The sequence below is a fragment of the Camelus ferus genome, chromosome 1, assembly GCF_009834535.1.
Source record: "Camelus ferus isolate YT-003-E chromosome 1, BCGSAC_Cfer_1.0, whole genome shotgun sequence".
Classification (NCBI taxonomy): domain Eukaryota; kingdom Metazoa; phylum Chordata; class Mammalia; order Artiodactyla; family Camelidae; genus Camelus; species Camelus ferus.
In genome coordinates this window covers 97,944,854-97,959,988 of record NC_045696.1, presented here as the reverse complement: position 1 = coordinate 97,959,988, position 15,135 = coordinate 97,944,854, and the positions used below count along the sequence as shown (strand labels likewise).

The 15,135-nt window shown below is 40.8% G+C and overlaps 1 protein-coding gene across 1 annotated transcript in view; it reads left to right on the top strand.

Moving 5' to 3' along the window:
• Positions 1–8,854: 8,854 nt before the first annotated feature.
• Positions 8,855–15,135, top strand: part of HPS3 (HPS3 biogenesis of lysosomal organelles complex 2 subunit 1) — a 35,858-nt gene continuing 29,577 nt past the window's right edge. The window contains 1 exon segment of the mRNA XM_006187254.3: positions 8,855–9,204. Coding sequence (XP_006187316.1) covers positions 8,988–9,204 — 217 coding nt within the window. The 5' untranslated portion in view covers positions 8,855–8,987.

Here is a 15,135-nt window from a genome sequence, read left to right as displayed (position 1 = left end):
TAGGTTCTCATCACACCACCAGAGGTCACTATTGACTATCTGTCCGAAGAGCAATTTAGCTTATTTGAGGACAGCCCTGCTACTTTCACAATTCAATACACGTTATTTATAAAAATGGAACAGTGCCCCAGGTAAAGGCTTTGATTTATTCAGAACTCTAGACACAAAAGGAAAAGGAGTCTGTTAAGCCTCCAAAGTTCAGAAACTTTATTTCACATTGGAATCTTTAAAAGACACTAATGCCTGGTCCCTGCCTCCAGACATTCTGATTTCACTGATAAAGGGTGAAATGTGGACATTGGTACTTTCAAAAGCTCCCCAGTGCAGCAAATTACTAATGTGCAGCAAAATTTGGGAACCACAGCCTTAGGCCTTTCTCTCAGTTTTAATAAAGGACTGTGAACCTGACCTAAACTTTGTGTGTATCAACTTCAGAGGAGAAAAACAGGAGTCCTCAGGGAAGGGTTTCCACGAACATGCTTTATGTAGCTCCAACTGGAGACAATAATGGACCCTCTGTTCCACTGAGTATTCCCAGGAACAAGAACCCCACTGGAGTGGTCAGGGAATTAAACTGAAAGGCAGTAATAGCAGCTTTCACTTGTGAAGCTCTCGTAATGCTCCAGGCATGTCTTACCCTTAACAGGCTTTAGCTCATTTAATCTTCAGAATAAGAGGTTAGATGCTATCATGATTTAAATTATACATATGAGGAAACTGAGGCACAGAACGGTCAAATAATTTGCCCATGATCATACACCACAGCCAGTAAGTTGCAGAGCCAGGTTCAAATCCAGGCAGTCTGTCTCCAGGAGCACAATCACTATGCTATTCTACTTCCTAATCCACAAACAATAAAAATTCCCCTTTTCTCCCTACTTGGTCTATGTTTCTTCCATTAGTATTCACATCCATTCTCCTCTCCCCTTCATTTTCTGCTCTCATCTGCAAGACCTACATTTCTGGTCATTGTTCATTCTTAAATTACTCAAATTTCTAATACCACATAGCACTGGGGACTCTGGGGAGATTTAGGGATATGACCTTTATTTTCTCACTATGTGACAGGCCCTATCTGTGTATTATTTTCATATGAGGCTCACATAATTGTACTGCAGGTGAAGAAACAGTCTTGGTAACTTATTCAGCTGATATAGTTTGGTCTCAGGCTCTTTCCCCTGATTTCATTCAGGGCATTTCCATCTATCTTATCAGGGTACCAATAAGCATTTATCAAAAAGAGAAAGAAAAGGAAAAGAAAGAAAAGGGAAAGAAAGGAAAGGAAAAGAAGAAAGAAAGGAGAGAAGAAGGAAAGAAAATGGGAAAGAGGCTATCTTCTGTTAAAGATACGGTTAATATTATAAAACAGATCCAGATTCCCTTAGTCTGAGATTGAGTGAAGAGGTAGTTTTCCTTAAATCATACTGCCGGATGGAATGCTGCAGTACTATTATTTGGGATTTCCCTCTGGTTTGGGCTGGTACCTTTTTTTGTGGGTAGGTATCTTGTGTCCCCAGGTAGAGTGCAAGCTCTCTGTTTCATACCTCACTTCACTCAGCACATAGGCTTGTATGTTAGCATCAAAGAATCATCAGATGATTTTAGAGATGACGACACCTTAGAGATCATCTTGCTCACTCCCCTCAGTCTGCAGATGTATAAACACAGGTTTAAGGACACTGAATAGTTGGCACCAAGATCACGATTAGTCATAAAACTGGGATCAAAATGCAAGTCGTCTGTCTTGACCATCAACTCAATGCTCTTGGTACTCTTCCAAATTCAGTAAATATTTGTGCATTGATTTATTTTAATGTCAAAAGGAATCATATTGTGATTGGTAAAATATATTATATATCAAATTATTTTATGATAGAGTTACTATTGTAAATAATTTTTGGCTTTAATAAGAGTTCAGATTCATCCAACCAAATAGTTTAGTGAATGGTTCTCAAAGTTTGGTCTGAAGGTCAGCAACATTAACACATTCTAACATTGTTAGAAATGCAATTTCTCTAACTCTGCCCTAGACTTATTGAATCTGAAACTCGGGGGATAAGGCATAGCAAAATGTATTTTAACAAGTCCTCCAAGAGATTCTGATGCATATTCAGGTTTGCAAACCACTGTGCGGCATGAACTGTCTGTCTATTTATTCGTTTGGCTTAATAAATATATAGCTATAATGAGAAGACTCATTTGAAAGATTTTGTATAATGGGATTTTTAAAAAATAAAATATCCTTTTTATATGTTATCTTGACTAGGACTTGTCTGGCCCAGAAACAAGGCAATGTCACTTATTTTATCCATAATCCAGTTTTCATCATATAATTATTCTCTAGAACCAATCCTTTCATAAAAGATTTAGGCTTAGACTGTCATGACAAAGGCAATGCAAAGCCAGTAATTGCAAGTATGTGTGTTTGACAGGCACAGTCTTATTTCTAAAAAATTAATATAGGTAGTTCATAGAAAATTCTATCAATAGTTCACAGAAAAGTAATATTAACTCATAGATATATTTATGTGTGAGAAAAGATGAAATACATAGAATGTTTGAATCTGAGAGTTCCGTTATTAGTTAGGTAACGGTTTTCTTCCCATTTCAGCAATAACTTAGCCCAGTAGAGGGTGCTACCAGCTATTTGAATGTAGGGGCCATTCTCTGTAAGGAAATTCCAAAAGAGGGCACTCTTGAATAAGACATAAACTGACCTCAGCATAACCCAATTTAGAGGTCACCAGAAATGTAAATAGTCTCTGAACAAAGAAGGCATCTAATCCATCAACTCTGCTTTATTGGGTCAAAAGGTAGGGATGGAAATGTGTGTGTGCGTGTGTGTGTGGCATTGGGCACAGTGAGAAATTTACTTTCCCAAAGGAAATGGGAAACGTAGCCCAGCCCTACTCTGAAAACTGTGAGAATCTGTAACCTTTGGACGTTACCCGTATTTGTTATGTTCTGCTGCTGCCTGTTGGTTTTATTTTCCTAACAGTAATTAGGAGCAAATATATTCCAAATTAAGAGTGCCTAGAGATTGGCTTCAGTAGTCTTATTAGGGGAGGAATCCCAAGACAAACAGCTGGTAGCAATGGGAGCTGCTGAAGGGAAGAAAAGGAAAACAACACTGGCCTGGCTGGGCCTCGGTGGAGGCCCTGGGTAGAGAAATAGAAGGTTGTGCCAGGGCAGTCTCTCAAGGCCATGGGTGACAGATGTTAGGAGAACATGGCTGGAGGACAGTTTTGGTAGCAACTTAGGCATAGGTGCCGTTGCTACCCAACATTCTAAATTAAGAATCATTCTGAAAAAGAATGAAAAGGAATATATATATATACACATATATATATGTATAAATGAATCACTGTGCTGTACACCTGAAATTAACACAATATTATAAATTAACTATACTTCAATTAAAAAAAAATCATTAATCCTTTTTTTTTTTTTAAAGCCCAGGACAAGTTCTGGACACCAATATACTTTTGGTTCCTATAGTAATCCACAAGGTCTACTTTAATAACATTTGGTATTTTAAACTTCTAGAATGGTTGGCCCACCATGACTTTTGCCCTAATGAGTCAGTCTCTTGAAGTAGAAAACTGCAAAAAGACTTGGGGTGATGTATTGGTAAGAAATTCTGAGCTGGGATATTTTATTCCTTTAAACAAATGTTTCCTGGGTGAAGGTTCTCAGAGATGTTCTAGACATTCGTGTTTTTAAAACACTAACAATATGTTTTTATTTTATATTTTCTAAATTAGTAAATAAAATAACTATGGAAATAAAAGTCTAAAACAGCAAGACAATGTGAAAGACCCTAAAAGTTTTTTAAGTGAGGGACTGGGGGTTAGAGGAGCTCAGATGAGCATTTGCTATGGTTATCCATATACGTTGCACACTCAACCCTGTGGTCAGTGGGTCTGGGTATGTTACCAGGAAAAGGAGGAAAGGTACAGAGGTCAAAGATGGAGGTCACAGGCATGGAGGTCAAATTCCCTCAGCAGAGAATTCAAAGGATTGCTTGCTATGTAGAAGGGGCTCAGGATTGAAAACAATGCAGGGAGGCTGCTCTGAATTCCTCCAGATCTCTGGATGATGCCTTGATATCTGTCCCCGGGCTGGTTATATTCACCAATCAATGTCACAAACGCAGCCACCAACCCCAAGCTTTTCTGTGGCTGAGGGACAGACCACCCCTCCTCCCAGTCTGTTAACAAACGATGGGGTACTAGCAAATGGAGGGGCACTCTTAGCACAAGTGTGGGTTGATCAATGAATGCATGTTATGATTCCGAGAGCAACTCTCCATTTCTTTAGCAGCCATCAAACTGGTCCAAACATTTAAAATGGTAAGATTTACTTGAGTAAGATTTACTTGATTTACAAGATTTACTTGATTATGATCTTTGCATCACCTTACTGTCCGAGAGCCAGCCTCTAAATGCCCTGGCTTTGCACATTCTGGGGCCTAAGGGCCAGACCATCAGTAGAGGTCAGGGGTACCCAGTGAGTCCCTGGCAGTCTTCTGAGATCTCCACAGCTGGAACCCACTTCTCCTTGAGGCCTCTAAAATTCCTATGAATAACGAGGGTTCTATTAAAATAACATGTCCCCTAGAATTCCGGTTGTGATTATTACTCTTGCTTTCAGCAAATCCACAAAGAAGAAAAGTGAGTCTGTATATGGTCTGTCATCTCTTCAGGCTGGGATCTGCTGAGATGTTTGTCTTCCCCGTTGATTTTCCATGGTCAGTCTTCTACTTGTGACTGTAAGGCTTTTCCGGTGCTGTTTGCTTATTTCCTTTCCCTCCGGGCCCCTAGGACTGTGGGAAACCAGAGGGGCTGTGTATGGCACCCTCCCATGACCCCACTAGCCTTGGCTGCCCTGGGGTACACAAGGAGATGCGAGGCTGCTCAGTCCCCATTGTCTGTCTATCCTCACCTCAGTGCCACTACTGCAGGGCCTTTGGCAACTCTGCCGACCAGCTCTTTGCTTTCTGGCCGTTTTCCTGTCCTTAGCTCTTGGATTCTTTAAATCCAACTGATATTTCTGTCATTTCATCCTTCCCTGGGCCCCTTTTGTGTGATAGTGGGGAGCCTAGGTTTGGACAGACCCAGGGCCCCTTCTCAGAAACACATACTTGCCTTTAACTACTTTGTTCCCCTCAAACCCTCCACTTCACCTCAATTTAGCACACTTTGAACAATCAGTGGTTTGGGAGGCAACCAGTCCCGCCTGATGGCATAATTTCCCAAATCTTTTTGAACTATAATTCCATCTGAGCTTTTAAAATTTTAAAGACAAGAATTAGATTCTTTGGTTCTGCTCTGTCATCATTTCCCTGAGGGCAGGGAGTATATAATTCCCTGGCTCCTGCTGCCTAAACTGGGTGAAAGGGTCATAGGTCACAGAAAAATGGCAGAAATGAGCAGATATCAACATATAAAAGAATAAGATAAAGACAGAAACACTCTGCAGCACTCAATCGCCTTTCACCATGCATAAAGGTTTACTGAAGGTACATAGATTCATTTCTCATCTTTCCCAGATGGGAGCAATGCTCCCTGTTTGAACTGCCAACAATCAATCATGAAAATGTGGATGTTTTGTCTGCCTGTTTAATAATTGAAGACAACAGTATACTTTAGTTAAAAAGCTTCTTCATTAAAAGGAATGTAACTTATCTCCTCTTCCCTCTTTCTTTGATGATGGTATCACCCACCCACTTTCCTCCATTATGTGCTTTGGACTTGAAATCTAAAAGAGATTGTCATTTCCTTTTCTGCAACATTTTCTATTGGGTTATAAATATATAATGATCCAAGTGCAGAGGTCTTCTCTAATGACTGGTCTATGCTGAGTTTATTCTTTATAAATATGCTATAAATAACTGGATGTCCTTAAAAATAATATCAGCAAAGTTATTATAAATCAAAACACCCCAAACCTTGGGCATGCACAGCTTGGAAGTTACCACAGTATCTTGGGCCAAGTTTATTAATAATTTCCAAAGTTTCAACTGAGATGTCTTCTTCAAAGAGGTACGAAGGGCCCAGACACCATGTTAATGATGACTTTTGTTTCTAAACTCGAAGGGTAGCAGTATATCCATAAACATCACAAATGAGAATGGATCCTTTGAAAGGAATGGTCCTGGTAAGGCCTGGATATACAACATCTGTTAAAATAAAAAGACTGGCAGGGTCAGGGGGAGGGGGGAGGAGGACATGGGAGGTGTTTAATCAAATAAATACAAAAAATTAAAAAATTTTAAAAAGAATAAGAGAATGTGTGAACCACCTGCCAAGCACTGTGTGAAATGCTTTAAAAGCATTATTTCATTTAATCCTCTTGCCAACCCTTTAAGGTAGGAATGAGGAAACTAAGACTATGAGAGATTAAATAAACATGACTATGTGACTGTAAGGGTCCCATTCATGTAGGTCCAAGCTCATTCACTTGCCAAATACTTACCAAGCACCTGCTATCTGTCAGGCAATTTTCTAGGTGCTGGGGCTATAGTTATGAGAAGACATCTACTCTCAATTTGCTTCTTTTCTAGTGGAAGAGAAAGATAAAAAGCAAACAAATGTATAATCTATAATACAATGCTAACTAATGATAAAAACTAAGTAAGAATGAGAAAAATAAAAGAGGATGAGATGATAGTACCAGAAGTCTGGAGTGGAGGATAAATTATATGAGCTGTCAGGGAAGTAGTATTAGAAAGGACTCAAAAAGAAGCAAGGCAGTAAGTCATGAGAAGTAAGTAATGGTCTCCAGTGGTGGTTTTGACTTGCATTTCTCTAATGACTAATGATGCTAAGCACATACGGGAATCCTAACACCTAATGTGATGGTGTTAAAAGGTGGAGTCTTAGAAGGTGATTAAGTCATGAGGGTGGAGCCTTCATGGATGAGACTAGTGTTCTTACAAAAGAGATCCCCCAGAGCTCCCTAGCCCCTTCCAGCCAGTGAGTACACAGTAAGAAGTCAGCAGTCTGCAACCCCAAAGAGGATCCTCTCCCACCTAAGCCGGCACCTTGATCTTGGACTTCGCAGCCTCCAGAACTGTGAAAAAATAATTTCTGTTGTCTATATGCTATCTGCTCTGTGGTATTTTGTTATAGCAGCTCAAATAGATTAAGACAGTGGCCATCTGCAAGCCAAGGAGCGAGGCCTTAGGAAAAACCAGAACTGCAGACACTTCGATTTTGGATTTCTAGCCTCCAGAACTGTGGAAAAAAATTTTTAAACACTTACTGTTTAAGTCATCCATTCTGTGGTATTTTGTTATAACTGCCTAGCCGACTAACCTAGCCTCCCAGAAGGAAATGATGGTGTGTCCACTGCTACCTCTGCATTTGTAACAGGGAATACAAATAGACAGCTTCTATTTACAGCTACTGACAAACAGGGAAACCAGGCACACCCCCCATCTTTCCTTGGCTACTATGTTTAGTCTCGAAGAATCTTAGATGAGCCCAGGTGCATGCAAGTATGGGGGAGAAGTGGCTATCTCTAGGACTGGTGTTGCAAGCTTTGAGCAAATCTCACTTCTTTCTCCAAACTAGACATTTTAAATGTAGGTAAGATTACAATAATTGTAAATTTAGTCTTGAAATTTTAATTTAGTGCTAAAATTGTAATTTTAAGTCTTGAAAGAGAAAATTAATCAGAAGAGGACAATAAGGCAGATATTTTAGTGGAGAAAGGGTGTATTCATGAGTGTCGTATCTAAATGAATGAGTTTGGGGCTGTGTTAGGCTGGTTGTTTTCTACAGGAGCCTTCTGTGAGTTTGCAGCCCTAGCTGGCTGACCAGAGCAACCTCCTTGTCCACTTCTCAGCCTCATTGAGTTTGATGAATTGTTGTCTCCCAGTGAGTCCCTATAGGTTGGGTGAAGGAGAGAAGGTTATTACTTAGGGGTACTTTATTCATTTAGAGGGCTTAGGAAATGGGGATAGAGTTTAATTAGCTTCAGTCCAATTGTATCTCATTTGTCAATTCTTAGAAGAAAGGGTTATGGTTGCCTAAAGAAAATTTTGCTTTTTCTTTTCAGTTCTGTCCCTGCGTGCCAAAAGTAAGACAGCATCCCTCAATCCGTAGATTACTTTCTGGATGAATTGAAAAGAGTAGCTGCAATATCCGCTTCATCTAAATCTGTTTTTTAGAAAATGGGATTGCAACCCTGAGCTCCGCGTTGAGATGTCAGGAATACTTACAGATTACAGGACAGTCTTAGCAGCACTGGACTGAGCGCCAGTGGTTTCACCCTTACGCCTCTGTATTCTGGAGCTTATACGAACCTTTTCCCAAATATCTGGAGTTCATTAGACGATACGATTCTTCAGCAAATTTTTTTTGCCAAGCACGTTCGAGGCGTCACTCTTTTCCAACCAAAACATTCTGAAAGTTCCAGTATTTCTGAGGAGCTTTTTGGTGTGTTTAGCCCGGAGCTGAGCTGTGTGCACTCGGCTGCAGTTTTTGCAGCCCTATCCTACTGAAGCTCGCAGGCTATCTCCTAGACACAAGTGATGCCCCTGAAACAAGTACAAAATGGTACAAGACAGCATATGATCAAGTGTTAAAATGTGCTCAAGGAACATCTCGCCTGACCCAAAGCAGTAATGTGAAAAGACTAAAGGAAGGACACAGCGGTCCCTGTGCCACCCATCCTCTGGGCGCCGAGGCGTGGTCAGGACTGCGCGGCTGGGTCCAAGGCCGCCGGGCGCGGACGCGGGCGGGCGGGGCGGGGCAGGGAAGGGCCGGCGTGATCTCTCCCCGGGCTGCGCCCTCGCCGGGTAGCTGCCTCTTTAAGAATCCCAGCCGCAGACCCGACCGGCTGGCGCTCACGTGACTCTGCTCCGCGCAATCGCTCGCGGAAGCGGTCCAGCTTCTGAGAGCGGTGTGGGGTCTCCGAGAGCCCCGCCGGGCGGGCAGGCCGGAGCGGGCCCAGTGGGCGGCCCGCAGCCAGTTGCGGGGATGGTGCGGTTGTACAACCTGCACCCGTTCGGGTCGCAGCAGGTGGTGCCCTGCAAGCTGGAGCCCGAGCGGTTCTGCGGTGGAGGACGCGATGCGCTGTTCGTGGCGGCGGGCTGCAAGGTGGAGGCGTTCGCCGTCTCGGGCCAGGAGCTGTGCCAGCAGAGGTGCGCCTTTTCCACGCTGGGCAGGGTGCTGCGCCTGGCCTACAGTGAGGCCGGTGAGTAGCAGCGGTGTCAGGGGGCGCGTGGGCCCGGGTTTGGGGCCTCCTTCCTAGAGCGAGCGACGCCGACACCTCTGGGTGGGAAAGGGACTTCGTGCTTGCCCTATGGTCTCGCCCGGTCAGGCGGCTGACGGAAGGTAAGGTGAGCTGAGCTGTGCGGTTGTGGTGGCAACCACAGGTGGGAGCCTGCTTCTGGTGGGCGGGGGACGCTGATTGTTCCCCCTCTTCTGGAGCACTTGCCGGAAAGGCCCTTGATTGGGGGGGGGGCTGGATTCCACTCAACCCAGACACTTAACCAGACCAAATAAACGTTTTTTTAGTATAGAAAACGACACACACAAAAGTAGAGAATAGTCTCCTGAATCTCCCAGGTTCCCATCTTCAACAATTACGACAACTCATAGTCCCTTTAAATCTATACTTTTATCCATTTCCTACAGATTTTTGACCCACATTATATGCTGATTTTTAAATCTCTATGAAGTAGAACTCGGGTCTTAGACCCCTTCCCCCCTAAACAGAGTAACAGCATCCACTAGTCTTTTTTTTTTTCACCAGAAATGTGAAACAGTACCTAGGGATACTGTGTGGGTGTATCCTTATTTTAGAAAAACCCAACATTTAAAAATAGGTACGTCTTCAGGTTACAGAAGGATTCACCATAGGAGTCTCTTAACTAATAATACACGTGAAATTTGAGTCCAGCTTTTCAAGAGGGGTGTAAAGGTGTAAATTGCAGCATTTAAGGTGGAAAAGCCTGTAGCTGAGTACTTACTAATAAAAGTGGAGAGCGTGAACCTGGGGGATTTGAGATCTCTGTCTAATCTTTACTCTGTTTGCAACTGGTCGGGTGTGAGTTTATGGAAATGTTTGGGTCTCAGTTTCAGTTTGTTGTTGTTGTTGTTGTTGTTGTTTTAAAGTAAACTGAATACTAGATCAGTGATTTCCAGACATTGGAATTCTGTGGATCAGCACAAAAAAATAGGGCTGTCATACACAGTATCTGTTCATTTTACCAAGTAAAACTATATATTAAAAAAAATGAAAAGCCATACTATTCACTGACACCATTATTTATAAAAAGAAAAACAGCCCCAAACATTGGATGTTGTTGCTTTATGAACAACTTACTGTGCTGTTATTATTTTATCTTTTTGACTAGTGAAGACATCAACAGGGGCCAGCAGGTCCACAGACCTGTGTGAAAGCCACTTACTAGATCTGTAAGTTCTCCTTCAGCATGAGATTCTGATTTTGGTATTTATTATGGTATCATTCTCCTAATCATTTCACAATATTGGTAGTTCTCCCCACTGACTTTTTAGACCTAAGAGTCCTGTTCTTCAAGAGCTGTATTGAGTGGTAAACTCACCAGTTGCAACATTAGTATGTTTACATGATTTGCCGCATTCTTCCTAACAGACATTTAATCTAGAATTAGAAGTGGCAGGCTTTATGTAAACCTCTAGCTTTCTTGCCTGTTGGTAGTGGTGATTCCGGGGAATCCTTGAATGCCACTACTTGTGTATAAGAATCGCCTGGGGAGCTTTTAAAAGTACTGATTCCTGGGCCTGACAGCCTCAGAGAGTGTCAGTTTTCCCCGGGGTGTGGCCCAGCATTGTCTCCTGTTTGGTCGAGATTGAGAATCACTGACCTAGAGCCATACTGGCTGCTGTACGCAGCCCAGTAGCGTGGTACTGAAGCCTTGAAAAACAAAGATGGTTTTGTAATTCAGTTGGCTGTCTTAGAGTTCAGGAGTCATGTGGGTATGGCATTAGTCATATAGCTCAAGGGTAACTTTCAGTCCTGGAGACAGCTTCTATCAAGCCACTGGTAGCAACTCTTAACTATGCTGATACCCAGATAACACATCTTCCACTTCTCAGTTTTTTTCCTTTGGGTCTCTTTCCACCCTCTCACAGTCACATGGACATGGAGATTCCTGCTGTGAGCCCAGTGTCTCCCCTACCTTTTGCACCTCATTAAAAAAAAAGAAAAATTTTATATCAGCAATTTATATTTACTGTAAATGCTTTGCAGTTCTCTTACCGAAGCAGAAAACATTTTCAGTTTTTTTTCTTTTAAATCTTTAATTAGCAGGGTATCAGTCTCCTTTTATAAAATTTGGGGGAGTTAGGGAGAAAGTGGTAGAAATTTTGAAGGATTGGGGTTTCTAACATCCTCATCAATAATGGAAACTTAATTTAGGTTTTGTGTGTGAAGGGAGGAAGGGGAGACATGGGAACTCCTTGCTCTGGAGGGAGAGAGACCTGGTGGCCAGGGCTGAGTGCTTTGTGGGGAACTCTGGTGTTGGACACTTGTTTATAAAGGGGTGTCTGCAGGTGGTGGGGCAGGGAGGACGAGACCACGTGGCCCCCATCACCAGTCGTTTAGAACAAGTGTATTAAAAAGCCCATCTTTCTGTTTTCTCCCTCCAAGCCCTACCCTCCCTAAACTTTTCTAAAGTTACAAAGCAGTTTGCTGCATCATATGCTATTTCTGCCTTCTAATATCAATTTTGTCATAGGAGTGCAGCCTTTTCCGAAGTCTGCTATTAGTGTTAACCAGGTTTATGATCTTTCTATATAAAAGGAAAAGTTTACTTATTTTTTTTTTAAATCAATGACTCACAGCTTAAGGGTAAATATAAGAATAATTTTATAATATATAATATTAATTTTAATTAATATAATAATAATTTTCAGGTTTACTTAATGAAGACAGAAGCTGTTATAAAATAAGTAAAATAAAGCCCTGGGCACATAATGTTTTAAAAAGGTTGATTCCTTTCTTTTATAAAGGGTTATAAGCTCCACAGAATCCTCTAGACTTATACCTCCTTTCTAACATTTTTTGTTTTCCTTTCTAACATTTTGAGAGACAGCATTATTGGGGAGTGAGCATTGACCTTTGAGCTAACCACATCCAGGTTTAAGTCCCAGCTCCATCATTTATTGGCTGTGTTGCCTTATGCAAATTACTTAGCTTATCTGAGCCTCAGATTTGTGATCTGTAAAATGGAGAAGGGAATAATGTCCTGAAGGGCTGTTGTGAGGATTAACTGAAAAAAATGCTAATCTAAAGCTCTTCTTGGTCATTTGGCTTGTTAGGTGGACATACTTAGCAAGTTCTAGTTCATCCTTTGTAAAGTTATTAATTTGAAAACATATAGGACAGCATAGTTCCTATCTACAGTTTGCAAATTATATATAAACAGTTGATGTATAGAGTTTACCAGTGAAATAGGCATGTATTTATAGATGCATGAATAAAAAGCTTTTATTATAACTAAAGAAATATTCTTAGTTTTTTAAATTTTTTAATGGAGGCACTGGGGATTGAACCCAGGACCTTGTATGTGCTAAGCACACACTTTACCACTGGGCTATTCCCTACCCCAAATATTCTTAGTTTCAAAATTCACTTAGTAAATTGAATATGATACTGAAGTACTGACATCAAAAGAAAAAAATTAGAAAAAGTGGATATCATCAAAATTAAAAACTTTTCTTCATCAAAGGACACTATCAACAGATTGAAAAGGCAACCCATAGAATGGGAGAAAATATTTGCAAAGCACATACCTGGTAAGGGTTTAAAATCTAGAATATATAAAGAGCTCCTTTAACTCAACAAAAAAACCCAATTCAAAAATGGGCAAAGGACTTGAATAGACATTTCTCTAAATGGCCAACAAGCACATGAAAAGATGATCAACATCACTAATCATCATGGAAGTGCAAGTCAAAACCACAATGAGGTACAACTTCATGACCTGTTAAGATGGCTATTATCAAAACAAATAGAAAATAACAAGTGTTGGTGAGGATGTAGAGAAATTGGAACCCTTGTACATTTGCTGGTGGGAGTGTAAAATAATAGAGCTGCTATAGAAAACAATATGGAGGTGCCTCAAAAAATTAAACATAGAATTGCCATATGATCCAGCAATTTCAATTCTGGGCATATACACAATAACTGAAAGCAGGGACTTGTGTAGATGTTTATACACTAATGTTCTTAGCATTTTTCACTAGAGTCAAGAGGTGGAAGCAACCCAAGTGTTCATCAACAGATGAACAGATAAACAAAATGTGTTTTATACATACAATAGAATAATATTCAGCCTTAAAAAGGAATGCAATTCTGACACATGCTACGACAAAATGAACCTTGAAGACATTATGCTAAGTGAAATAAACGTGACACAAAAGGGCAAATATTGAATGATTCATTTTATATGAGGGTACCTGAATAGTCAAATTCATAGAGATAGAAAGGTAGTTGCCAAAGTCTATTTTCATGAGACACTACTATAATTTATGGCAGTGTTCAGTCCTAGTTTCTACTTTCATTCTTAAAGCATTCAGTTTTGCTTTCAATTTTGTGTACCTTAGTTCTGAGTTGGATCTGCAGATGTGTACAGATAGTTCATATTTATGTATTGTACATAATCATGCAGCATTGATGCTATGTTGTATTATGTAAATAATGAAAGCCATGTAGAGAGGGTGGGGATGGTTGCACAACAGTGTGAATGTACTTCATGCCATTGAATTGTACACTTAAAAATGGTAAAAATGGTAAATTTTATATTATATGTATTTTACCACAACCAAAAAACTTTTTCTAAATGTATTTACTGAGGGAATTCAAGGAAGATGGAGGCCACATAGCATCTTTTGCCCCCAACCCCATGAAACTGCTTCTCTGGAAGTTTCTGCTTCCACCTCTTGACTAGTGAAAAATGCTATGAACATTAGAGTGAACAAGTGTATGGAACCTGCAGGATATACCTTGGCATTCCACCAGGATCTCTGTGGACAGGACAGATGCAGGCTCTGCCTCTGTGGCATCAAAGGAACCAGCAACAGGAGAAGTTTTGCCTCTCCTGAGGGCTGGCTCCTTCTGGAGGAGGAGGAAGGAGACACTCAGGAGGCTGGCAGAAAGGGGCTGCCCCCGCTTGCATGCTGCCTCTGTAAAAGGGAAGTTAGCGTGCTAACAGCAGCACTTCAATTTCAGTTCACTGGAAAAGGGCTTGTTTACCTAATAATGTTTAAGCATATAGTAGGCTCTCTGTTTGGAAGAACCTCGACTTATACCTCCCTCACCCACAAAATTCTGGAGAGTAAGAATTTTAATTAAAAAACACTAAAATAGAATGTGTAAGGGTGTGTTTATGTCATTTGGAGGACAGAAGAGACAGTTTTAAGCATGTTAGGAAACTCAGAAGCCAAGAAGGAAAAGATACATATATGGCTACATGAAAATTGTATGGTAAGAGACATCATGTAAAGTCAGACAATAGCCAAGTCAAAAGTCAAACGTTAGACTACCAAAAATGATTTGCTATTCATGGCCAACAGAGGATTAATATCGCTCTTACCCAGAGAGCTGCTATTTCTTTATAAGAAAAACAAATCAGTGTAATAGAGTGGATAACTTGCAGAACAGAAATTATACGTGGCTGAATAAACACAGGATAAGATGGCCAGCTTTATAAGTGGTCTGAAGAACATAAATTATAATAACCATGAGAGTGCCTGTTTCTTCCATCACATCGAGTCAGTGCTACTGAGGATGTGGGGAAGCAGTCCCATTCAAGCAGTGCTGGTGACGACCTGTGATAGTAATCTGGAAATATCTATTACAATTCAGAATATGCCTGCCGTTTGGCCCGGTACTCTCACTTTGGGGAATCTATGTCATTGAAACTAACCTCCAGTAAATAAATATATAGGTATAGGCCTGTTTATTACTGCATGAAGTATAGTGGCCAAAAAACTGGAAATGCTTGAATGTAGTATATCAACAGGGGAATTGTTGACTCAATTATGACATACATATACATACAGGATTATTTTGTGGATATTGAAAAGGATGTTAGATATCCATGTATCTAACCTGAAGGGAAAGCTATATTGGTAA